The sequence below is a fragment of the Numenius arquata genome, chromosome 3 (genome assembly GCF_964106895.1).
Source record: "Numenius arquata chromosome 3, bNumArq3.hap1.1, whole genome shotgun sequence".
Lineage (NCBI taxonomy): Eukaryota > Metazoa > Chordata > Aves > Charadriiformes > Scolopacidae > Numenius > Numenius arquata.
Window position 1 is genome coordinate 26,390,221 of NC_133578.1, and position 19,364 is coordinate 26,409,584.

At 37.5% G+C, this 19,364-nt stretch overlaps 1 protein-coding gene across 1 annotated transcript in view; it reads right to left on the reverse strand.

The window, feature by feature from the left end:
- Positions 1 to 19,364, reverse strand: part of TTN (titin) — a 249,978-nt gene that overhangs the window by 208,936 nt on the left and 21,678 nt on the right. Inside the window, exons 21-46 of the mRNA XM_074144859.1 lie at positions 19,088 to 19,293; positions 18,741 to 18,971; positions 17,949 to 18,193; positions 17,014 to 17,237; positions 16,730 to 16,894; positions 16,460 to 16,628; positions 14,275 to 15,965; positions 13,898 to 14,179; positions 13,360 to 13,626; positions 12,933 to 13,205; positions 12,562 to 12,825; positions 12,201 to 12,461; positions 11,401 to 11,661; positions 10,644 to 10,907; positions 10,291 to 10,551; positions 9,857 to 10,117; positions 9,149 to 9,409; positions 8,921 to 9,062; positions 8,666 to 8,831; positions 7,882 to 8,113; positions 6,968 to 7,252; positions 6,744 to 6,869; positions 4,438 to 4,626; positions 3,388 to 3,762; positions 2,184 to 2,768; positions 111 to 167 (exon numbers count right to left, since the gene is read on the reverse strand). Coding sequence (XP_074000960.1) covers positions 111 to 167; positions 2,184 to 2,768; positions 3,388 to 3,762; positions 4,438 to 4,626; positions 6,744 to 6,869; positions 6,968 to 7,252; positions 7,882 to 8,113; positions 8,666 to 8,831; positions 8,921 to 9,062; positions 9,149 to 9,409; positions 9,857 to 10,117; positions 10,291 to 10,551; positions 10,644 to 10,907; positions 11,401 to 11,661; positions 12,201 to 12,461; positions 12,562 to 12,825; positions 12,933 to 13,205; positions 13,360 to 13,626; positions 13,898 to 14,179; positions 14,275 to 15,965; positions 16,460 to 16,628; positions 16,730 to 16,894; positions 17,014 to 17,237; positions 17,949 to 18,193; positions 18,741 to 18,971; positions 19,088 to 19,293 — 7,743 coding nt within the window. The remainder of the gene's footprint in view (positions 1 to 110; positions 168 to 2,183; positions 2,769 to 3,387; positions 3,763 to 4,437; positions 4,627 to 6,743; positions 6,870 to 6,967; positions 7,253 to 7,881; positions 8,114 to 8,665; positions 8,832 to 8,920; positions 9,063 to 9,148; positions 9,410 to 9,856; positions 10,118 to 10,290; positions 10,552 to 10,643; positions 10,908 to 11,400; positions 11,662 to 12,200; positions 12,462 to 12,561; positions 12,826 to 12,932; positions 13,206 to 13,359; positions 13,627 to 13,897; positions 14,180 to 14,274; positions 15,966 to 16,459; positions 16,629 to 16,729; positions 16,895 to 17,013; positions 17,238 to 17,948; positions 18,194 to 18,740; positions 18,972 to 19,087; positions 19,294 to 19,364) is intronic.

Genomic DNA, 19,364 nt, shown 5'->3' on the forward strand with positions numbered 1-19,364 from the left:
GTGTGTCTTTCTTTCCGCATCAGACACTACATGTAAGCAGATAAAAGCTTTTCACAATGTTACTAATCAGTGGTACTATTTATTCAGTGTAACGTCATTGGTGACTGTACCTTTCACTTCCATTTCAATCTCTTCCTCTAGCTTCTCATGAATAATTTTTTCAGGAGCTAGAAAAAAAGACAAAAATTTTTGAGCTATAGGTGCTAAATATGCCAATCAACAGTTTATGTAGTAAACCCATCCAATCTCTTGCAAATATACAGAAATTCACTCATACATACACATAAATGCATGCCAAACAATTCAAACACTTGATAAATTTTGAGAACAGAGTAATAAAATGCTTTCAAACTTGTTTGCAATGTACACTTTTCTGTAAGATTTTCTTCCTTTTTTGCAAGGTGGGGAAAATTTTCTAATGTAACATGCCTTTATCATGCCTTAAATCCCTGATGAAAACATTCAACAATCCACAGACTAATGAGATGCTTCTTATTCTTTATTATCTCCCAGAGAATGAATGTACCGGAATGCAATGATGCTATGCACGAGGAATTGATATGTGGAAGGAACATGCAGTTGCCAACCTGTCACTCTCAGATGGGTGCTGCATTCAGCTTGTCCTGCAGGATTAACTATTCTGCACTTGTATATACCCTTGTGGTTCTGACCAATTTTCAACAATCTTAAACTGCACAGTGGCCCATCATGTTTTAAGAAACACAATGCAGACTCCTCAACTATTTGCTGATTGCACAGCCAGACCACACAAGGTGTAGGCACACCCTTCATTATACAAAAGAGTAACACATCATCTCCTTCTTTTACAGTTGTTTCTGAAGGCAGAGTTTCAAGAAACTCTGGTGCTTTGGCATCAGTGTCTGTGATGTCTTCGCATGGCACAACATCAGGATAGTAGACTCTGTTTCTTTGCTTCTCAGTTTCATATGGTCTTTGGGAAGTAGATATAAACAAGCTCGAGGTTTTCTTGGAAGATTCTTGCTTAACTTCAGATGCTTTAAACTGACAATCTTTGTCTGCTTTAAAGCTTTTAGTATCTGATTCAAGGGTAATTTTTGTTACTGCTTTGGCTTGTGCTTCTTTTGCTAGGTAAGAATAAAGTTAGGAAAAGGATTAGATCAGGTGTTTTGCAGGAATTAAGAATATCCTCATATTTAGGGGGAAAAAACCCCACTAATTAGTACTGAAAGAATGTCCAGCATATTAGTGCTACAACAATACTATTAAACATGAGTGATTACACATTTAAGAGCTCTATTCCTGCTGGGCTAGTTCTAGGTAGCAATTAAGCCTATGGGACTTCCATGGGACCAAGACTTGGTCTGTAATGCCTAATACAAGCACATCTTTATTTTTGAGAGCCTCAATTTAGGAAGTAGCAGCAGATTATGTAAAGTGCTTTGCACAGCTCAAGAATGAAGAAAGAAGCCTCAATATCTAAGAGACAAATCAACAGGGCCAATGGCTTCCTCATTATTCATCTTAGTTTTCTGCTCTTTATTCCTTTTACCTCAGTAGATATACTGTCACCTCTCCAGTGTGGTGATAATACATTTTGGGGTCTTCACTAGTGGTAACACTACTAACATTTTAATATGCTGATGACAGGAAGAAGTGGAAGGAGTCTTAGCAAAAATAAATACTTATATCTCAGGAGAGTGAAGGGTAGAAGACAATTCATTAGTGAAGTAATACAATACTTGCACCCATTAATCCTTTCAATTACATTGATCTATATTGTCAATCTTGGAAATGGAAAAAAGTTCGACCTATAGTGTTTGAAATGACCAGGTATCTAGTTCAACATTGCTTATCTGACATTCTTATCTTCCTTAAAAATCCAGCTTTGGGAATTCTCAAAATGCAAAAATTCCTACCAGCCTCTTTTGCTTTACATCTCACTGCATATCATGAGGGATATGAGGAATAAAAAGCCTCAGACATCTGTCACTTGCTGGGAAGAGCCATGAAGCTATAACACCAACTTCCCAATACTGCAGGGGTCACTTATGAATAGAGCTCTAAATGTGGAGGAAAAACCCCAAAGCATTATTAATAGAGCTTTCTCAATTAAATAGTGATAATAAAGGAAATATAAGTGAGCTGTAGGCAGTGATAATGAAGTTGCAAAAGATAAGTCATAATGTTAAAAGTCAGATAACCACCTTTGACTGTTAGCATTGCAGCAGTTGTTGTCCCTCCGTAATCATTGTATACAGTACAACTGTACACTCCTTGATCAGTCAGCTGGGCATTTAGGATTATGAGCAGTAGGACACTTCCTTTTTGTGATATCTTCAGTTTTTCAGATGCTTCTATCCTTTCACCATCATGAGCCCAAAGAAACTCAGAGAAGAATTCATTTTCTAAGCCACAGATGAACTGAGCTGTGTCACCACATTTCACAGTTAGGTCTCTGAGTTGCAAGAGAATCTTTGGAGAGTCATCTTTAATTTCCTGAGCAGTGGCCACAGAGATCCTGGTGCTCTGAGATGTTTGGGAAAGGATTGTTGTGTGCATGGCTTCCACCTCTTCAACTGATGTAGCCTTCATGGTTAAACTTCCCAATACGCTCTCAAAAACCTGTACACCCAATTGCTGTGGCAGCTGTTGCATTGATTTAAATTCTTTTTTATAAGTTTTAATGTTCTTCTTTGTGAGGGGAGCAACATGAAGTTCTGTTATAGCCTGTGACCGGATAGACTCTTTTACATCTTTCCCAGTACTTTGCCTATCTAGGGCTTGCACTGTGTAATCAAGTAACAAAAATAACAACAATATTAGTATCTAAACAACTTTACTGGGCCATGCTCTGAACAAAATCAAGCAGCATGAAGGATGAAAATGAATGATCTTCATTTGAAAACTCAGCATGCCAGATGCACTACGCTCTTGACACAAAGATTATCCATTCACATATATGAATGACAAGTGATGCCTAAGCTACTCATGCAGTTGATACACAGTTGATGCTTGTCTCTTCTTTCATTGAGGTTGTCCATTTTAGTATTGGAAACTTATTATGGAACTTTTTAAGGAGGTATTTTCTTTTCTTTTTCCCTACAAGATAGTGCAAAATACCTCAGTCAATGCTATAAAGATCACTTAATTCCTTGTTTTAAAAATCTGAATTTCTGCAGTAAAAAGATTCTATTCTTTGACCAATCTCAAGATACAAATTTGCAAATTTCTGAATGTTACAGCTTAAACAGAAGAAATGAGAGTGGCTGGGTTACAGAGGGTAGGTTCTACTAACATTAACTGGTAAAGAAAAGGTGTGAAACAAGGAAAGAAGAACATTAGTAACGGTGTAAAAGTGTGGTATACAACAAACTGAATCCCTTTGAAGTAAAAATGGGGCTTTACCTTCTGCAGTCACTGTAAGTGTAGCTGTACAAGTTGTTTCTCCAGCACTATTTCTTGCCTTGCAAGAGTATTGGCCAGCATGCTCTAAGAAAGCATCTACTATTATCAGTATAGCTGTGCCTGTAGACTCATCAAAGTGGAAAACTATGTTTTTTGTTGGCAACATGAGCTGTTGATTATGAAACCACTGGATTTTTGGTTTGGGCATGCCAGAGACTCTAGCTTGAAATCTGACTGATTCCCCGCTGTATACCCTGCAGCTCGAAATAGGCTGGATAAAGGTGGGCCTTTGGCCAATAGACTCCTCCTTAAGTGAAACAGATGAAGAAACATGCCAATGGGACTCTGATGTAACTTCTTCAACATTTTTAAATCCTGAAAAGAAGCACGCCAACTTTTAATTTCTTACCCTACACTACAATAAATTTTCTCTCTCATTCAAGATTTTTTTCTAACTTGCAACTTAACAGCATGAATTATTCTAATTCATAATTTATAAAATCCGTTGCAAAAAGAAAACAAAATATTTATGGTTAAATAATATCAAGGACAATATAGAACTTAAATGGCAAATTCTCCAGACAATATTTCTGCTCTAAAACTTTGGTCAATGTTTCATCAATTCATACGAATGTAAACTTACTTTTCAGCTGCCCAGGTACCTGGTACACATCTCTATTTAACACTTTCAAAGTAGTTTATTTTATACAAAACCTCTTTCTAGATTCTCCTCACAGTCAAATCAAATAATGTGTAAGCAAAGCAATTCCATTAGAAAGGTTTCTACCATGTTTGGTGCATGACAGATTCTAATACTGGAGAGAATGAAAAGGTGAGGTGCATGGAACATTGAAAAAATGTGAAATAAGTTTTCCTGTGCATGACCAATATTTTTGAGACATAAATGTATGCTGTGGACATTGTAAATGGTAGCAATTGAGTTAAAAGACAACATGACAGACAAAGACTCACATATAATCATCACTGTGTATTAAGATTAGTATTGGAATATGACCTGAACAAGACATTTTCTTTAATCGCACACTGTACCTTCTAACTTCAAGGTAGCAGTGCTTGTCACTTGGCCTGCAGAATTACTAGCCACAAAGGTATAGATTCCTTCATCCTCTGGATAAGCTTCAGCAATCTCCAGTTGGTAAGTGTCTTCAAACTGAGTCATTCTAAAAAAACGTGATGGCTTGATCTCTCTGTCTTTGCTGTACCAAGAGACTTTTAGATCTGCTCGAGCAACAGAAAGAAGAAACACTGTGTAAGTTACGATATTAGACTAGTAACTAAACACTATTTTTACATTTATATCTTTCAGAAATCTTAATCTCAAGCATCTTTTTAAGTTTAAATGTGCCTTGTATTACTTTGGTAATGTATGATCAGTGGAAAGTGGCTTTAAGCTTTTATCTCTGCATTGAAAATATTTGTAAGGGAAAACTGATTTTGGTGCTGCTATATTTCTCAGTAAAAACATTTTTTTCCTTTCCCCTTCTAATGTATAAGTTTAAAAATATTTTGCTACTACTAAAATCAGAGAAGGTCTCATTTTTAAAAAGGGATTAAACAGGCTATAAAATCACTCGGTTGAGTTGAACAGGTTAAAGAAATTAAAATGGAATATCCTTTTGCTAAGAAGAGTACCTTGCCTTTTTTTGTGGCAAATAGTCTAAGTTTTGCACCTCTCATTTCTCAAGAAAGGTTCTGTCTTTGTACCTTTTTAAAATTCCTACATAAAATGTTATATTACTTGATGTGTATAGATTCTTATAGACTTGGGAAAGGACTGAAGCAGATTTTAACCTTGCCTCTCCACCTGGCACTATAGTACATCATGAATCAAATGTTTTCCCTAAAGTAGTGGGCTATTGCTGTCATCAGAAGAAACAGACAGTGTTTTCAATAGACAGCTGCATAGTGTGTGCTGTTAAACAACTGTATTTGCAATCAGCTATTACCTAACCTAATATAAAATGTTTTCACAACACAAGTGAGAGGTATGTAAATCCAGTTGGATAGACTATTCAATAACGGGAATTTTCAATGGGAAAAATTTCTTCACTGAAAGGGTTATCAAGTACTGGAACAGGCTGCCCAGGGAAGTGGTTTGAGTCAGCATCCCTGAAGGTACTCAAAGACCTGTAGATGTGGCACTTCGGGATACGATTTAGTGGTGGACTTGGCAGTGTTAGGTTTACAGTTGGACTCAATGATCTTAAAGGTCTTTTCTAACCTAAACAATTCTATGATTCTATGAAAGGGGACCTGGATGAAAGGATCCTTATGCTCTGTGCTGTAAATGCAGCTTCCACATTCACATAAATACAGTTCTTGTAAAAAAATTGACACTAGCATGCTTTGCACAGAGGGCAGCCAGTCTTTCCAACATATATTTTTTCAGATTTAGCACCACTTCTAAAGCAGAATCAGACCTGTTGTAAAGCTGTTTAAAAAAAAATCGGAGTTTGATTTCAAGTGATGGAAATGCAAATTATATATATTTGCATACCAATTTTATATGGATTTTTACCCAGCTATCACTCAGGATTATTTTTAAATTTGGAGTTTTATTTATCTTTAAATAATTGTAAGTTCTTTGGGATTGGAACTGGATCTTGTTCTGCACTTTATCATGTGAATATTTTATCACTAGTCATACTCAAGGCCATTTATTAAAGTGAAGAAAGGTAGTTTTATTTGGTTTTGTGTTAACTTGGAAAGAATTATTTTAATTACAGAATTATATTCTTTGTAACTAAAACTAGAAAACTTATTTAAGGAAAATCTACACTTAAAAAGATAATGAGCAAACACCTTTTTATGCTACAAAAAATAATGCAATTGCAGTTTACTGTTTGCAGAATGATATGAGATACTTAGGAATATTAGGCTAAATGTTGCGGCACAGTTTCAGTCTGTTTGTTTAGGTAATCGACATGCACTGTGTGTCATGTTCATTTAATATGGTAATGCTTTTCCACCATGATACTCATGTTTTGAAACTCTGTATATTACCCACTGACACAGTTTTCAAACATCAGTTAGCATTTGAAAAGCTGAGAAGTTTCCATAGACAAAGTTTTTGAAACCGAACTTCTTTTTAGAAATGCTTAATGTTTATGACAGTTTATAACTCGCATGCTTGACACCATCTTCAATATGACTTGCTTAACTGACAGTTAAGTAACACGTTGCTTGAGTAACACTTTGCTCTGTGTGTGTGTATATCAAATAACTGTACTTCTAAGGTAAGACTGATCCCAGCATATATACTGTTGCATTTTTTCTGAGTTCAAGATGAAAAATTCTAAAAGATGAAAAGGAGCACACATTTTCATTAAACCCACCTGTCCCTGTAACTCTGCACTGAAAACGAGCGGACTGTCCCTCGCAGGTAACAGCATCACGTAGTGGTATTATGACAGCAGGTGGATACACCGGCACTTCTAGCTCAGGAGAAACAACTTCTGGGACTGAAGGATAATAATAAGTCATTTTTAAAGATTAAGAAGATCACACACATGTTGACAATCTCATTTCACAGACATTGCTATGAGCATGGGAAACTCACTTTCCACTGAAAGTGAAGCTGAAGTTGTAGCAACTCCGTAGTCATTTTTTGCTTCACAGGTGTACACTGCTGCATCTTCGGGGAAAGTTTCAATCAGCAATAGAGTATATTCTTGTGCATCATGAAGAAATTTGCACTTGAAACCTGGAGAAAGCTGTTGATCATCTTTGTACCAGGAAATTTTGGGCTGGGGTTTGCCTGATATCATAGCACAGAAGCGAGCAGGTTTGCCAGACTCCACAGTGGTTGGCTCTAGCTCCTGAATAATCTGGGGTGGCTCTGGAGCTGCAAAATGGGGGAGGGGGGAAAAAGGCAGGGGGAAAAAGGCAGGGGGAAGGGAGGAGAGAAAGAAGGAGAGAGAGAAATCTCATTATCGATATTTTTCAAGGCTTCAAAAATATTAGCAAGGAATTATTATTTGTTTAAATGTTATTATTCCCAATCTTGCATGCCCATGAAATTCTGCCCTTTTCCTTAATACAGGAGGAATGATCTAGCAACAAGTCCCTTAACATAATTAGCTACGTTGTTTTATGTGTTTTCTGTCAAAACCTGTCCAAGAATTGTTAGGCTGATCCCTCTGGCAAGGCATATTTGTCCAGAAGAACAAATTAGTTTTATTTGGACTTGAGAGTTTCCTGGTCTAAATACACTCGGGAAAAAAACTGCTAGAGCATTTTCATCAGCTAGCCAACTATTTCAGTAGAAATTTTCTTGCTCTATTTCAGTAGAGCAAGAAACATCCATGTACATGAGGGTTTTGGTAATGTTTCAGACATAAGACTGTCTTTGGATTTTTTATTTTTTTTATTTTTTTTTTACTCTCAGAGTTAGAATTCCAGAAAGGCTATATAGAAATCAGAAAAACATAGGGCGATAAATACAGTCAAAGCATTGCTTGCGGGGAGACATACCATTCACATAAAGAACAACAGAACTCCTATTCCGTCCTGCAACAAAAGTATATTCTCCAGCATCAGAGTAAGTGGTTTCAAAGATGCTCATTCGATGAACTCTCCTTTCCACCACATAACTGTATCTTTCCTCGTACTGGAAGTTGATCTCAATACCGTCTTTGTACCACTGTGGTTCAATGTCATCTTCATTGACTTCAAATTCAATTACAGCTCTTTGTCTCTCAATGACCTTTGAACAAGTAGAATAAACATTAGAAATAATGTTTTTTTTTACAGATCACAGAATCACAGAATATATGCGGTTGGAAGGGATCTCTGAAGATCATCTAGTCCAACCCCCCTGCCAGAGCAGGTCCACCTAGAGCAGGTTGCACAGGAACGTGTCCTGGCGGGTTTTGAATGTCTCCAGAGAAGGAGGCTCCACCACCTCTCTGGGCAGCCTATTCCAGTGCTCTGCCACCCTCAAAGTAAAGAAGTTCTTCCTTGTGTTTAGATGGAACTTTCTGTGCTCAAGTTTGTGCCCATTACCGCTTGTCCTGTCACTGGGCACCACTGAAAAAAGACTGGCCCCATCCTCTTCACACCCACTCTTTAAGTATTTATAAACATAAATAAATATTTAAAGATGGTCCCACATTCCAGTTCCTAGAAGAAGGCCCTGATCTTACGATTGCAGATTTTTATGTTAGGACTCTGGCTGGTTAGATATTGTTGCTCTTCCTTTGCATTATTCTTTGAGTGACAAAGTTATGAAATATTTATTCTTCTGCATAGGCCATACCTGGATATCTTTACGGACACTTCTGATACGAATGTCACGACCTTCCACTATCAAATTGGCACTGGATGTGTTTCCACCCGCTACTACAGTGTACTGACCAGCATCAGACATTCTTGTGGAAGGAATGATGAGACGATGGACATATTTCTCTCTCTGAATTTTCATCCTAAAGGCATCAGAAAAGAAAATGAACAAGTTATTTTCTGGGGGAAAATACATAACAAAAGTCAATACAGTGTAGAAGCAATAATTTACCTGTCACCAATCTGGAGTTCTTGTCCATCCTTCATCCACTGAACCTGAATGTCAGGTTCTGAAACTTCACATTCAAAAATAGCCCTCTTCTTCTCCACAACCTTAATATCTTTAATATGCTTCCTAAATTCAATGTGACGAGCTAGGGCAGAAAATAGTAGAATGAGTGCCGTGATGCTATTTAAGCCACTAGAAGTCACTAAATATACAAATCAAGAGGGCAAATACCTTCCACATATAAAGTGGCTGATGAAGCTGCTTTTCCAGCAACAAAGGTGTATTCTGCAGCATCACCAAAATGCACATTCCTTATGGAGAGGGAGTGTGTGAGCTTCTTTGTTCGTATCTGGCATTTATCAGTCGATTTTATTTCTACCCCATTCTTTAGCCACTTATATGAGATACCTTCATAGTTAACAGTAACTTCAAATGTTATTGTATCTTTCTCTTCAGCATTGATATCTTTCAACATGGAGGTAATTAGGATGGCTAAAAGAAAAGAAATGGACACGGTTCAGTTCTTTTGTTCCATTTTGCTTTATTTTAAACATGTTAACTGGATCAGAGATGTTTAAAATTCTTTAAGACAGATTCTGATTTTTGGTAATATTAAAAGGAAGGCTCTGTGTCCAGAATCAGCATTACAATTAAATTTCCAAAGCCTTCTGAATGACATAGGAATCCAAATTCTTATTCTATCTCCTGTGGTGACTTGGCATTTAGGCATGTTGGCCTAAACAGAACAATCTAGGATCTGACTTTCAAGTTCATAGCTTCTAGATCTCTTTTAAAAATGTAATTGAGTTTGTTTAAGGTTATTTGAAAATACCTCTACAACAGTGCTGGTTTTGTCTGAATTGCACCGAGTGCATGTATTAACACAAACTCTATTATTGGTAACTGTAAAATATTCTGGTTAATTTCATTTTTACGTACGTTTTACAGTCAGAGTTGCACTGACTCTGTCATTTCCACACACAAATGTGTATTCTGCAGAATCTTCGCTGCTTGTGTTCATGATATTGAGTTGATGGAGTTTCCCCTGGACTACTATTTTGAACTTTTCACTCATTTCAATCTCCACACCATTTTTCAACCAGACAGCAGGCACATTGAAATGAGAAACTTCACATTGAAAAGAGGCAGTTTTCGTCTCAGGGATCTCAATATTTTTCATGGTCTTTGTGATGTGTATGGCTAAGAGGGGCAAAAAGAAGAGAAGAAAAGAAAAGATTTTTTAAAAGTCAATATGTGTGGAAGACAGCAAAAAACCCAAGGGTAACAGCCTGTGAAGTGTCAGGTCAAGTTGTTTAATATGAGCTGGTGCAGCAATTCATATAATTACTTTCTTACAAACTTACAATACTTACTTTCCACAAACAGTTTTGCTTTACACTCAATTTGCCCAACAAGAGCTGTGTATTCCCCAGCATCAGCAGGAGATATGTTATGCAGCATAAGCTTGTGAACTTTCCTTTGAGAGATCATCTTGTATTTATCACTTTGTTTAAGCTCAATATTTTTGTGGAACCATCGGACTGGTACAGTATCATGGGATACACTCAGTTCAAAGGAGACAACAGCATTTTCCAAAGCAGTCACATCCTTTGGCTTTTTGATGATCTTGACAGCTTGAGGAAAAAAGTTAGCAAGATTCAGCAGTGTGTTTCATTTGAATTTCAAATTACACATTAAAGCAAATATTCAAACCAGATTGACTTACTTTCCACATGAAGTCTGGCATTTGCTCCTATCTTTCCAAGCTTAAAGCTATAAACAGACTCATCAGTGACAACACAGTGTTTGATTTTCAGTGTGTGAACAGTTCCTTTCACTGAAATTTCATATTTGTCATTTGATTCAAGTTCAACACCATTTTTAATCCACAGAGCTCCTTTCACATCAGGGTGGGTAAGTTCTACACTGAAAATTGCCTCCTGTGTTTCTGTCACAGTTAAGTTCTTTAGTGTCTTCTTTATCTTAACAGCTAGGGAAAAAAAGAAAAGAAAGGAAAAAAACAACTCTACAAACCAGACCAAAATTAAAAATTATAGTAAATATAATAATCTTAATAAAAACTGAATTATGGGGCTTCATTTTAAAATCTAGTATGTATATATTGATTTATACAGTTTCAACCAAAGTGGTGTGCTTGGAACACAAAAAGGAATATTTACTTGTAGCATCCATGAGAAATAGATTTTTTTATATGTTTACAACACCACTAGCAAAGAGTAAATTTCTACTTGCTAGCCAGTACCTTGAATAAAATGTGTTTTTATTAAAATGCCAAACTAAATTCCAAATACAGAGACTCCAAAATACAGTAGGTTTGCTACCTCAGAAAGTGCATCATAATATAAAAATATTTTCAAAAAATGAAGCAAAATATGCTTGTATCCTAGAGCCTGATTCAAGACACAGTGGGTGAATCCTGGACTGAGTCTTAAAGACATTAGTTGGTTATAAAAAATACTGACCTTCGACCTTCAGTTTGGCAGATGTCTTTGAGCTTGCAATTTCATAGCTATATTCACCCATATCATCCAGTTTTGTGACAGGGATATTGAGCCTTCTCTTTACACCATCAGATTCCGCACGGTATTGATTTGTCATAGGTAGTGGTTTACCATTTTTTAGCCACTGGCCATCTGATTCAGGATTTGCCACCTCGCATTCAAAAACAGCTGCCTGGGACTCAGCCACAGTCAGGTCAGTGAGAGGCTTTGAAATGGCACCACCTGTTGGGAAGGAAAAGGACATGTTTTTCTTGTGTTGCTGTTCAACTTTCCCACACACAGAAATGCAACAATGTGAAAGGTTAATGCTGGAATTCTTTGCCCTAGTTTGCAGCATGCCCATAGACATTCTGAGTTCTGTGAAAAATCAAGAATAGAATGTGCCCTGAACATCACAAAAAGATGTTTCTTACTTCTATCCCAGTTATTCTCATTTATTATTTTTATTATCAACACAGCTATATTGAACATTCAAGATAAAAAACTCATTTTTAATTACATCAAAAGTGTACTACAGAATTCCATACTACGGCTCTGATTTAGCAAAACATATAAGCAATTATGTTAAAGCTTTGTTAAATTCAAATTATACCAATCACAAAAGATATGGGGAAGAGCCAGGAGAAAATAGAAAAAAAGATTAATTAAAGGCAAAAAAAGTACAGAAACAGCACAATTGCTACAATTACAAAACACAGTACAATGAGCATTGTTTTATAAATCACAGTGAAATAAAAATCTTGGACATTAACCCTACTAACCTGCTACTATAAGCTTTCCAGATGTTTTCTTCTCTCCAGCATAAAATACATATTCTCCTTCATCATCTTTCATCATCTTCACCACTGTCAATTTATATATTTTGCCATGTGCTTCAATTTTATATTTAGGACCAGCCTTGATCTCTTGGCCTTTGAAATGCCAAATTACATCAATCCCTGAATGGGAGAGCTCGACCTCAAAGGATACATTCTGTGTTTCAGTGCAGGTGATGTCACGAAGACCTCTAATAATCTGAATTTCTATAAAAAACAATACATTACAAATATATTAGTTACTTCCACAATTTTGTATTTAAAGTAATCATTTCACAAAGAACTTTGCATCTTAAAGGAAACCTACTTTCAACTGTGACGTTGCAACTAGTTTCAACTTTGCCAACCATTAGCTTATAATGTCCTTCATCTGATGCGTGGGTTCTGGTAAGCACTAGCCTCTGTTTAGTGCCTTTACATACAGCTTGTACACGTTCATCAGGCTCTATCTGATGATCATTTAGGTACCATTTGGAGGAAGACACATCAGGTGCTGAAACTTTGCATTCAAGGATAGCTTTTGTTCCTTCGACTACGTGAACATCTTTCAGAGGCACTACTATTTCCACACCTGTCAAGTAACAAAAATATTAATCATTAAAAAAACTATGCCTTTAAGAAGTAAACCTAAAGGACCCCAAAATCAAACACACCTTCCAAATCATGATAATGACTTACTGTACACTGTGATCCGTCCAGTGGTTGACAGTTCAAGACCAGGAACACTAAAAGAGTAATTTCCAGTATCTTCCTTTGTTGCATCTTCTATCAGCAACATGTGTGACTGTTTATCCAGCACAATGTGAATACGATCACTTGATTTAATTTCATGGCCATCTTTCATCCAGACACCTTCCACGTTTTCTAGGGAGACTTTAACTTCAAGTTGTACAATATCTCCCTCACAGACTTTTTGATCAGTAAGTCCTTGAAGAATAGCCATGGGACGAGCTGTGAAATGAAATGAAGCTAATTAATCATCATAACAGATAAGCAGAATATTGAATAGGTATATAGTATAGGTTATAGTGATATAGCTATAATATATACTGTAATATGGAAAAATGTATAATGTATCTACAATATAAGTATGAGAAAGGCTTACGCTTCATCTTCAGTTTGCAGCGAGTCCTTTTTCCGTCAACAACAAAGCTATACTCTCCTTGATCATCTTTATTAACATCTTTAATAGTGAGGATTTGGCGACCACGACGGGATGCAATCACATATTTATGATTAGAAGTGAGTTCAACATCTCCATGATACCATTTCCCTTCCACGTCTTCGGGGGAAACCTCACATTCAAGTTCACCTGAGAAGGATTCTGGTACTTCAACATCCTCAAGTTCTTTAATAAACTCAACCACAGCACCTACAGGCAAAAATAGTTACATTCATGAATAAGCTTGATTAGATACTCCTGGTGAAAACACTTATTAAATGAGCCCAAGGAAATTAATATATGTACGGTGTAACCATTTTACATAAACGTATCTCCAAACTTTCATACTGGATTCTGAGAATATGAAAGCAACTTGACCATTTCTTAGTGCATTAGACATCAGTTTAAATTGTTTTTTTTTCTTCCTGAAGCTGATTTCACTTTAACAGTACTGCATGGTACTGAGCTATCTGCTTCTTACCTTCCACAGTAAGCTTTGCAGTAGTTTTTATGGATTCATCTTCTATCAGTGCACAGCTGTAATCATCAGCATCAGACATTTCAATTGCTAGTACAGAAAGAAAATGAGCCTTTCTGTCTGAGTGCATCCTGTATTTGTCTCCAGAATGAATCTCAACCCCATCCTTAAACCATTTCACTTTGACGAAGGGTTCTGACGTCTCACATTCAAATGTTGCGATGGAGTCTCTCTCTTTGGCAACAATATCTTGTAACTTCTGGGTGAAGCTGATTAACTGCTTGGCTGCAAAACAACATGCAATGAATCAACAGTGCACTGGCCATACAGACTTAACACACTATTATAAGCAGTAGAATAAAAGTAAGAATTTAAATTACCTTGTACTAACAGGAAAGCATGGCTAGAAGTTTCACCAGCTATATTGATCGCTTTCACCATGATGCTGGCAGAATCATCAGAAGTCACATCTCTGATGACTAGTTCACAAACATTATCTTCAGGCCAGTACCAATACACACGATCAGTCCTTTCAATTTGCACACCATTTTTGAACCACTGGCACTCAGGGTCTGGTTTTCCTACCACTCTCACACGGAAGTGTGCATCTGTCCCCTGTGCTACTGTCTGGCTTTGAATTCGTTCAAATATCTTGGGAGCCTCCATGCTTGGACTAAGCTCAACCTTCTCTGGTTTGAATGTTGGAATGGTGATTTTGCCTTCAGGAGGAAGTGCTTTCTTCTCTTCCTCTGGGATCTCTTTGGTCCAGTGAAGAAGTTCTTCTTTTGTCTTTTTCAGCATTTCTTCATACGATTCATCTTTTTTGCGAGACTTAAGTTCCACAGCAGTGATGGCTTCATAATAGCCCTCTTCTGTCCTACGCTTGAATTTACTACGCAGCTCTTCAGATTCCTCTGAGAGCTTCTCATGAGTGATTCTTTCAGCCCTTTTCAGTTTCACCACTTCTTTGGTTGTTGCCTCTGCAGGTTTGTCTACCTTCTGTACCTCAAAGAGAAGTTTTCCAGGCTCTGTCACTACAGGCTCATGTTTGGGTTCAGGAGCACGACGAAGAACAGATCTGAAGTCTTCCCTCTGCTGGATCTCAAGTTTCACCTTATGTTCAATAAAGCCTTCTGGATTCTCTGCAGTGACTTTCACCTCTCCTGTGTCATACGATTTGCAGTCCACAATATCCAGGTAGTAGATTCCATCGTAACGGAGTCTGAACCTTTTGCTCTTACGGATGAGCTGTCCATTGAGGTACCAGTTGACTTTGGGCAAAGGATATCCAGTCACACGGCAGCGGAATCGTGCTGTTTCACCTTCCAGGACTCTTGCAGGTTCAGGAACCAAAACAATTTCTGGTTTTTGTTTTTCCTTTTGGTCCATTGCAACCGCAGGAAGAGCACCCTCATGGGCCATTCTTTCTAACTCTTCAATTCGCTGCAGTCCTCTTCTGCCTTCTGGCAATTGGGATTCTTCCACAAGGCTTTTCTCATCCTTCACAATCAGAGTAGCAGATGTATGGTCTGTACCATATTTGTTAGTTGCCCTGCAAGTGATCACTCCACTGTCTCTGGAATAGGCTACTCCATAGTCCAGGCTACAGTACCCAAACTCATTGATCATGCGGAGTCTGTTAGCTGCTTCCAAGGGTTTGCCATCATGCAACCACTCCACCACCATGGTTGGGTCACCAATTGGTGTAAGCCTGCACTCAAAGTGTGCTGGTCCAAATTGCTTCAGCCGTACAGATGTGAGCTTCTTCTTAAAAAATGGTTTCTGCTGCTTTTCTTTGTCATAGAGATCTCCTTCCTCCCATTGCTCTTGACCATAACGCAAATGGAGGGGCTCTAACTCTGGTGCTGCAATCTCCTTGGCTTTGTAAGTTCCTTTTGGAATGATTAGTCTCCTTTCTGGTTCAGGTTCAGCATGTTCAACTTCAACATTTACTTTGCACCGAGTAGTGTCCCGCCCAGCTTTATTGATAGCAGTAGCGGTATACCATGCAGCATCTTGCCTGGCAGTAGATTCAATTTTAAGTGCAGCTGCCCCTTTGGTTCCCTCAATCCTGAAATATTAAAACAATTTTTTTAAACTTTTTTGCACTTCTTTGTTATTAATTTTTGCCCTTGTTTAAAATTAGATCAGATCCTCCAAAGGCAAATCTCTGGAGGAATTAGACATGTTGTCTATGTTTATTCATGTTTATGAGTGCAGTGCCTAAGAATCAAACAGATAAGGATAATAAAAAACGGTCTTGAATTCAGTGGCAGTTTTTCCTGCAGGGGACTTCAAAATTAGAGACAGTAAAGGTTCTCTAAATCTCTGTTGTAAAAGCATTGGCTTCGCAGAATACAAAATACACAAGCTGGAAAAAACAGAGTGAGTCCTACAAGATATTTTATATCTCTTAGACTTGCTGCAATGCAAAAGCTGTTAGTAGCTTCTGTAGCCATTGGACTAACCCAAAAGAATCCTTTCTATGGAAGCAAGAGTATTCAGCACACTGTAGGAGGGTGATTATTAACTCCTTTACTATTTAAACAAAACAAAAATGCTTACTTTATTTTGGGGTACTTATGAGGTACAATGATGTCACTGTTCTTCAGCCATACAATGTCAGGATTAGGGTTGCCAGTAGCTTTCACTGCCATCTGCAATCTAGAGCCCTCCTTTACGCTAACATTCTTCAGCCTTTCCACAAAGTGTGGTCTGACTAAGTCTTCCTTAGCTGAAAGAGCAAGGGTAAGTTGTCACAAGAGGAAATGACATAACCATGTTTTTTAATAAGGAACACTCCTTAGACTCCTAAAAAGCATGCACAGTAGATACCTTCCACAGTCAGTGTCATTGAGACTGAAGCTTTGCCTGCCCTATTCTGAGCAATTACAGCCCATTCTCCAGAGTCATCAGGCATAGCAGGAACAATGATCAATGACTGGGTGCCATCTTCTTTAATTACTATTTTATGGGTGTAGTCATTAATCACTTGTTGACCTGCAGATACACATGAAAAAAAAAAAACCATTGCAGTCAAAACAGTCTCTCAACAAAATGTAAATGCACGTAAGATTGTTTTTTAAGATCATTTGTTGATGAAAATGCGGCTGATATACCATTGTGGAACCAGTATGTCTCTGGCATAGGTCTCCCAACAACTTTTAAGTCAAATCTTGCTGTCTGCCCCTGTGAACATTTAAATGACGTAGGTTTCAGCACAAAAACCGGCTTGTATAGTCTCTCTAGTTGTCCTTCATCAGTTTCTTCTAATCTGCGGGCAGGAGAACGAGAAGGAGAACTGCGGGCAGGAGACCGGCTCGGAGAGCGTGGAGAAATAGACCTGGAAGGAAAAAATAAGACAGATGTGTACGATAACACCATATAGCAGTGGATTAACATGATAAATAGAGCATAACTATTTATTTTGAAGAGGTTAACCAATTTATCTGTGTGAGAAATTGTGAGAAAGTTCCTTTTTATTTGCAGTCAATTTTCTTTAGGTATTTGGCAGCAATTTGCATAGCTAAGTAATATTAGGATACACCATAGCCATGGAAACTTTGGGGATTTGGACACTGTGCAGATATGGATGTAATCCTGTGTGCGTTTGTGCATGTGTGTGTACGTATATGGAGACAAAACACAGTACATGGCAACACTGGATTTTTTCTGTCACAGAAATACAGCTATTTCAAGACTGGGAAGTAGGAGTTGCACACAGTACTAAAACTCCAAGTGCAAAAAAATATTTTCCCAAAACATGACTACTTTAAGAAATAAATATGTTTTCTGAGGTTGTAAATCTGATACTGGGGCTGGATATGCATGTGAATGATGGTACTCTGGGAACTGCATTACTCATTTAGAAGGCAAATCAGACAAAGTGTTGGCACATAAATCAATTTAAGCCACGAAAACAGCATTTAGAACTTCTTTTGAGGTGTGCAAACTCCAGTAACTTAAGCTGTTTAGCTGCTGTGTAATGAGCTTTTGTACTGTCTATCACAGCAGGCTGAAGTCTCGTGAAATTTATATATTACTGTGTACCCACCTGTATCTTCTCATAACTTCCGGTCCTGGCATGTAACCTGGAGTTGTTGTGGGTGCAACTGGCTCAACGTAGAGTTTTGCTGAGCAAATGGCATTTCCTTTCATATTACTGGCAAAGACAGTATAAATTCCTTCATCCTCAGGTAAAACAACAGGCAAACGCAGACTGGCACTGCCATCTTGCAGAACTTCCATGTGGTAGTGCTCTCCATGTCTTATGCGCTTACCATCTTTGTACCATGCAATCTGCATGGAAAGAAACAGTGGAATGTTATGTGAGCTCTCCTAAAGACAAAGATGCAGTAAAAACCCATGCATACAACAAATTACAACTTCTTGTTTTTCAGCTAATGCATCATCAGCCCATATATATGTGTTAACATTAACATTTTTACTTGAAATAAGTAAGACTAAAGTAACACGCTTTCACAGTAGGCCAAAACACAAGTTTTGGAGCTAGAAACAGATATAAAGCCCATTTTGACAAAGAGCAAAGTGACCTAGACTGGACTTGCTACAGTGTTGCCCACTTGTGTGTGCTAACTTGGAGATACTCAGAAGCAAGACCAATTTAACTGGTAAATGTAACCTACCTCTGAACGGGCTAGCCAACACTATACTATTCTCTTAAGGGGCAAAAGAAAAATTTAGCTTGATATTGAATCAGAAGGCTGGATTCTCTTTGAGATTTGCTGTTTTCTATGCAGGATGTAGAATGTCTGACAACGAGATGTTTCAAGAAGAGCACCAGATGGTTTTTTAAATAGATTAATGTCATACAGGTTTGGGATACCTTTGGCAATGGATATCCAGTCGCCTTGCAATGAAAAGTAACTCCTGTCCCTTCAAAGATTCTGTAATTCTTTAATCTTAAATCAAATCCTGCTTCTACAGCTTCAGATTCAGAAATATCAACCATCATCTCCTCTCCATCTTCTTCAAGAAGTTCATCTAAGGTTGTCTTAATAATTCTGAGTTCAATTTCCTTGATAAGTCTTTCTTCAAAAGAAGAAATATGGAATTCCTGTACAGAAAAGCAAGACCATTAGTTCTGTGTGTCAGATAATGACCTTGTAAAGAAGCAATTTGCACTAGTAAAATGTTAGTATAAAAAAAATGAGTATGGAGTGGTAGACATACCTCATCTTCTACAAAAGTTCTGACCATCACTGTATCTTTCGCCATTTTCTTCCTAATTAGGGCTTGTTCTTTTTCATATTCTTTTTCAAAGTCACCATATGAAATAGGTGGGGCTACCTCAGCCACTTTAGGTTCCTGTACATATGCAGTCATCTGAGTTTGGTACATCATTTCTTGTTGCGATTTTATGTAGGCTTCATAATCAGCTAAGAATTAAAGACATATTAGTTTTGATAAGTTTTTGTGGTTTTCACTGAATAGAGAAAAAAAGTACAAA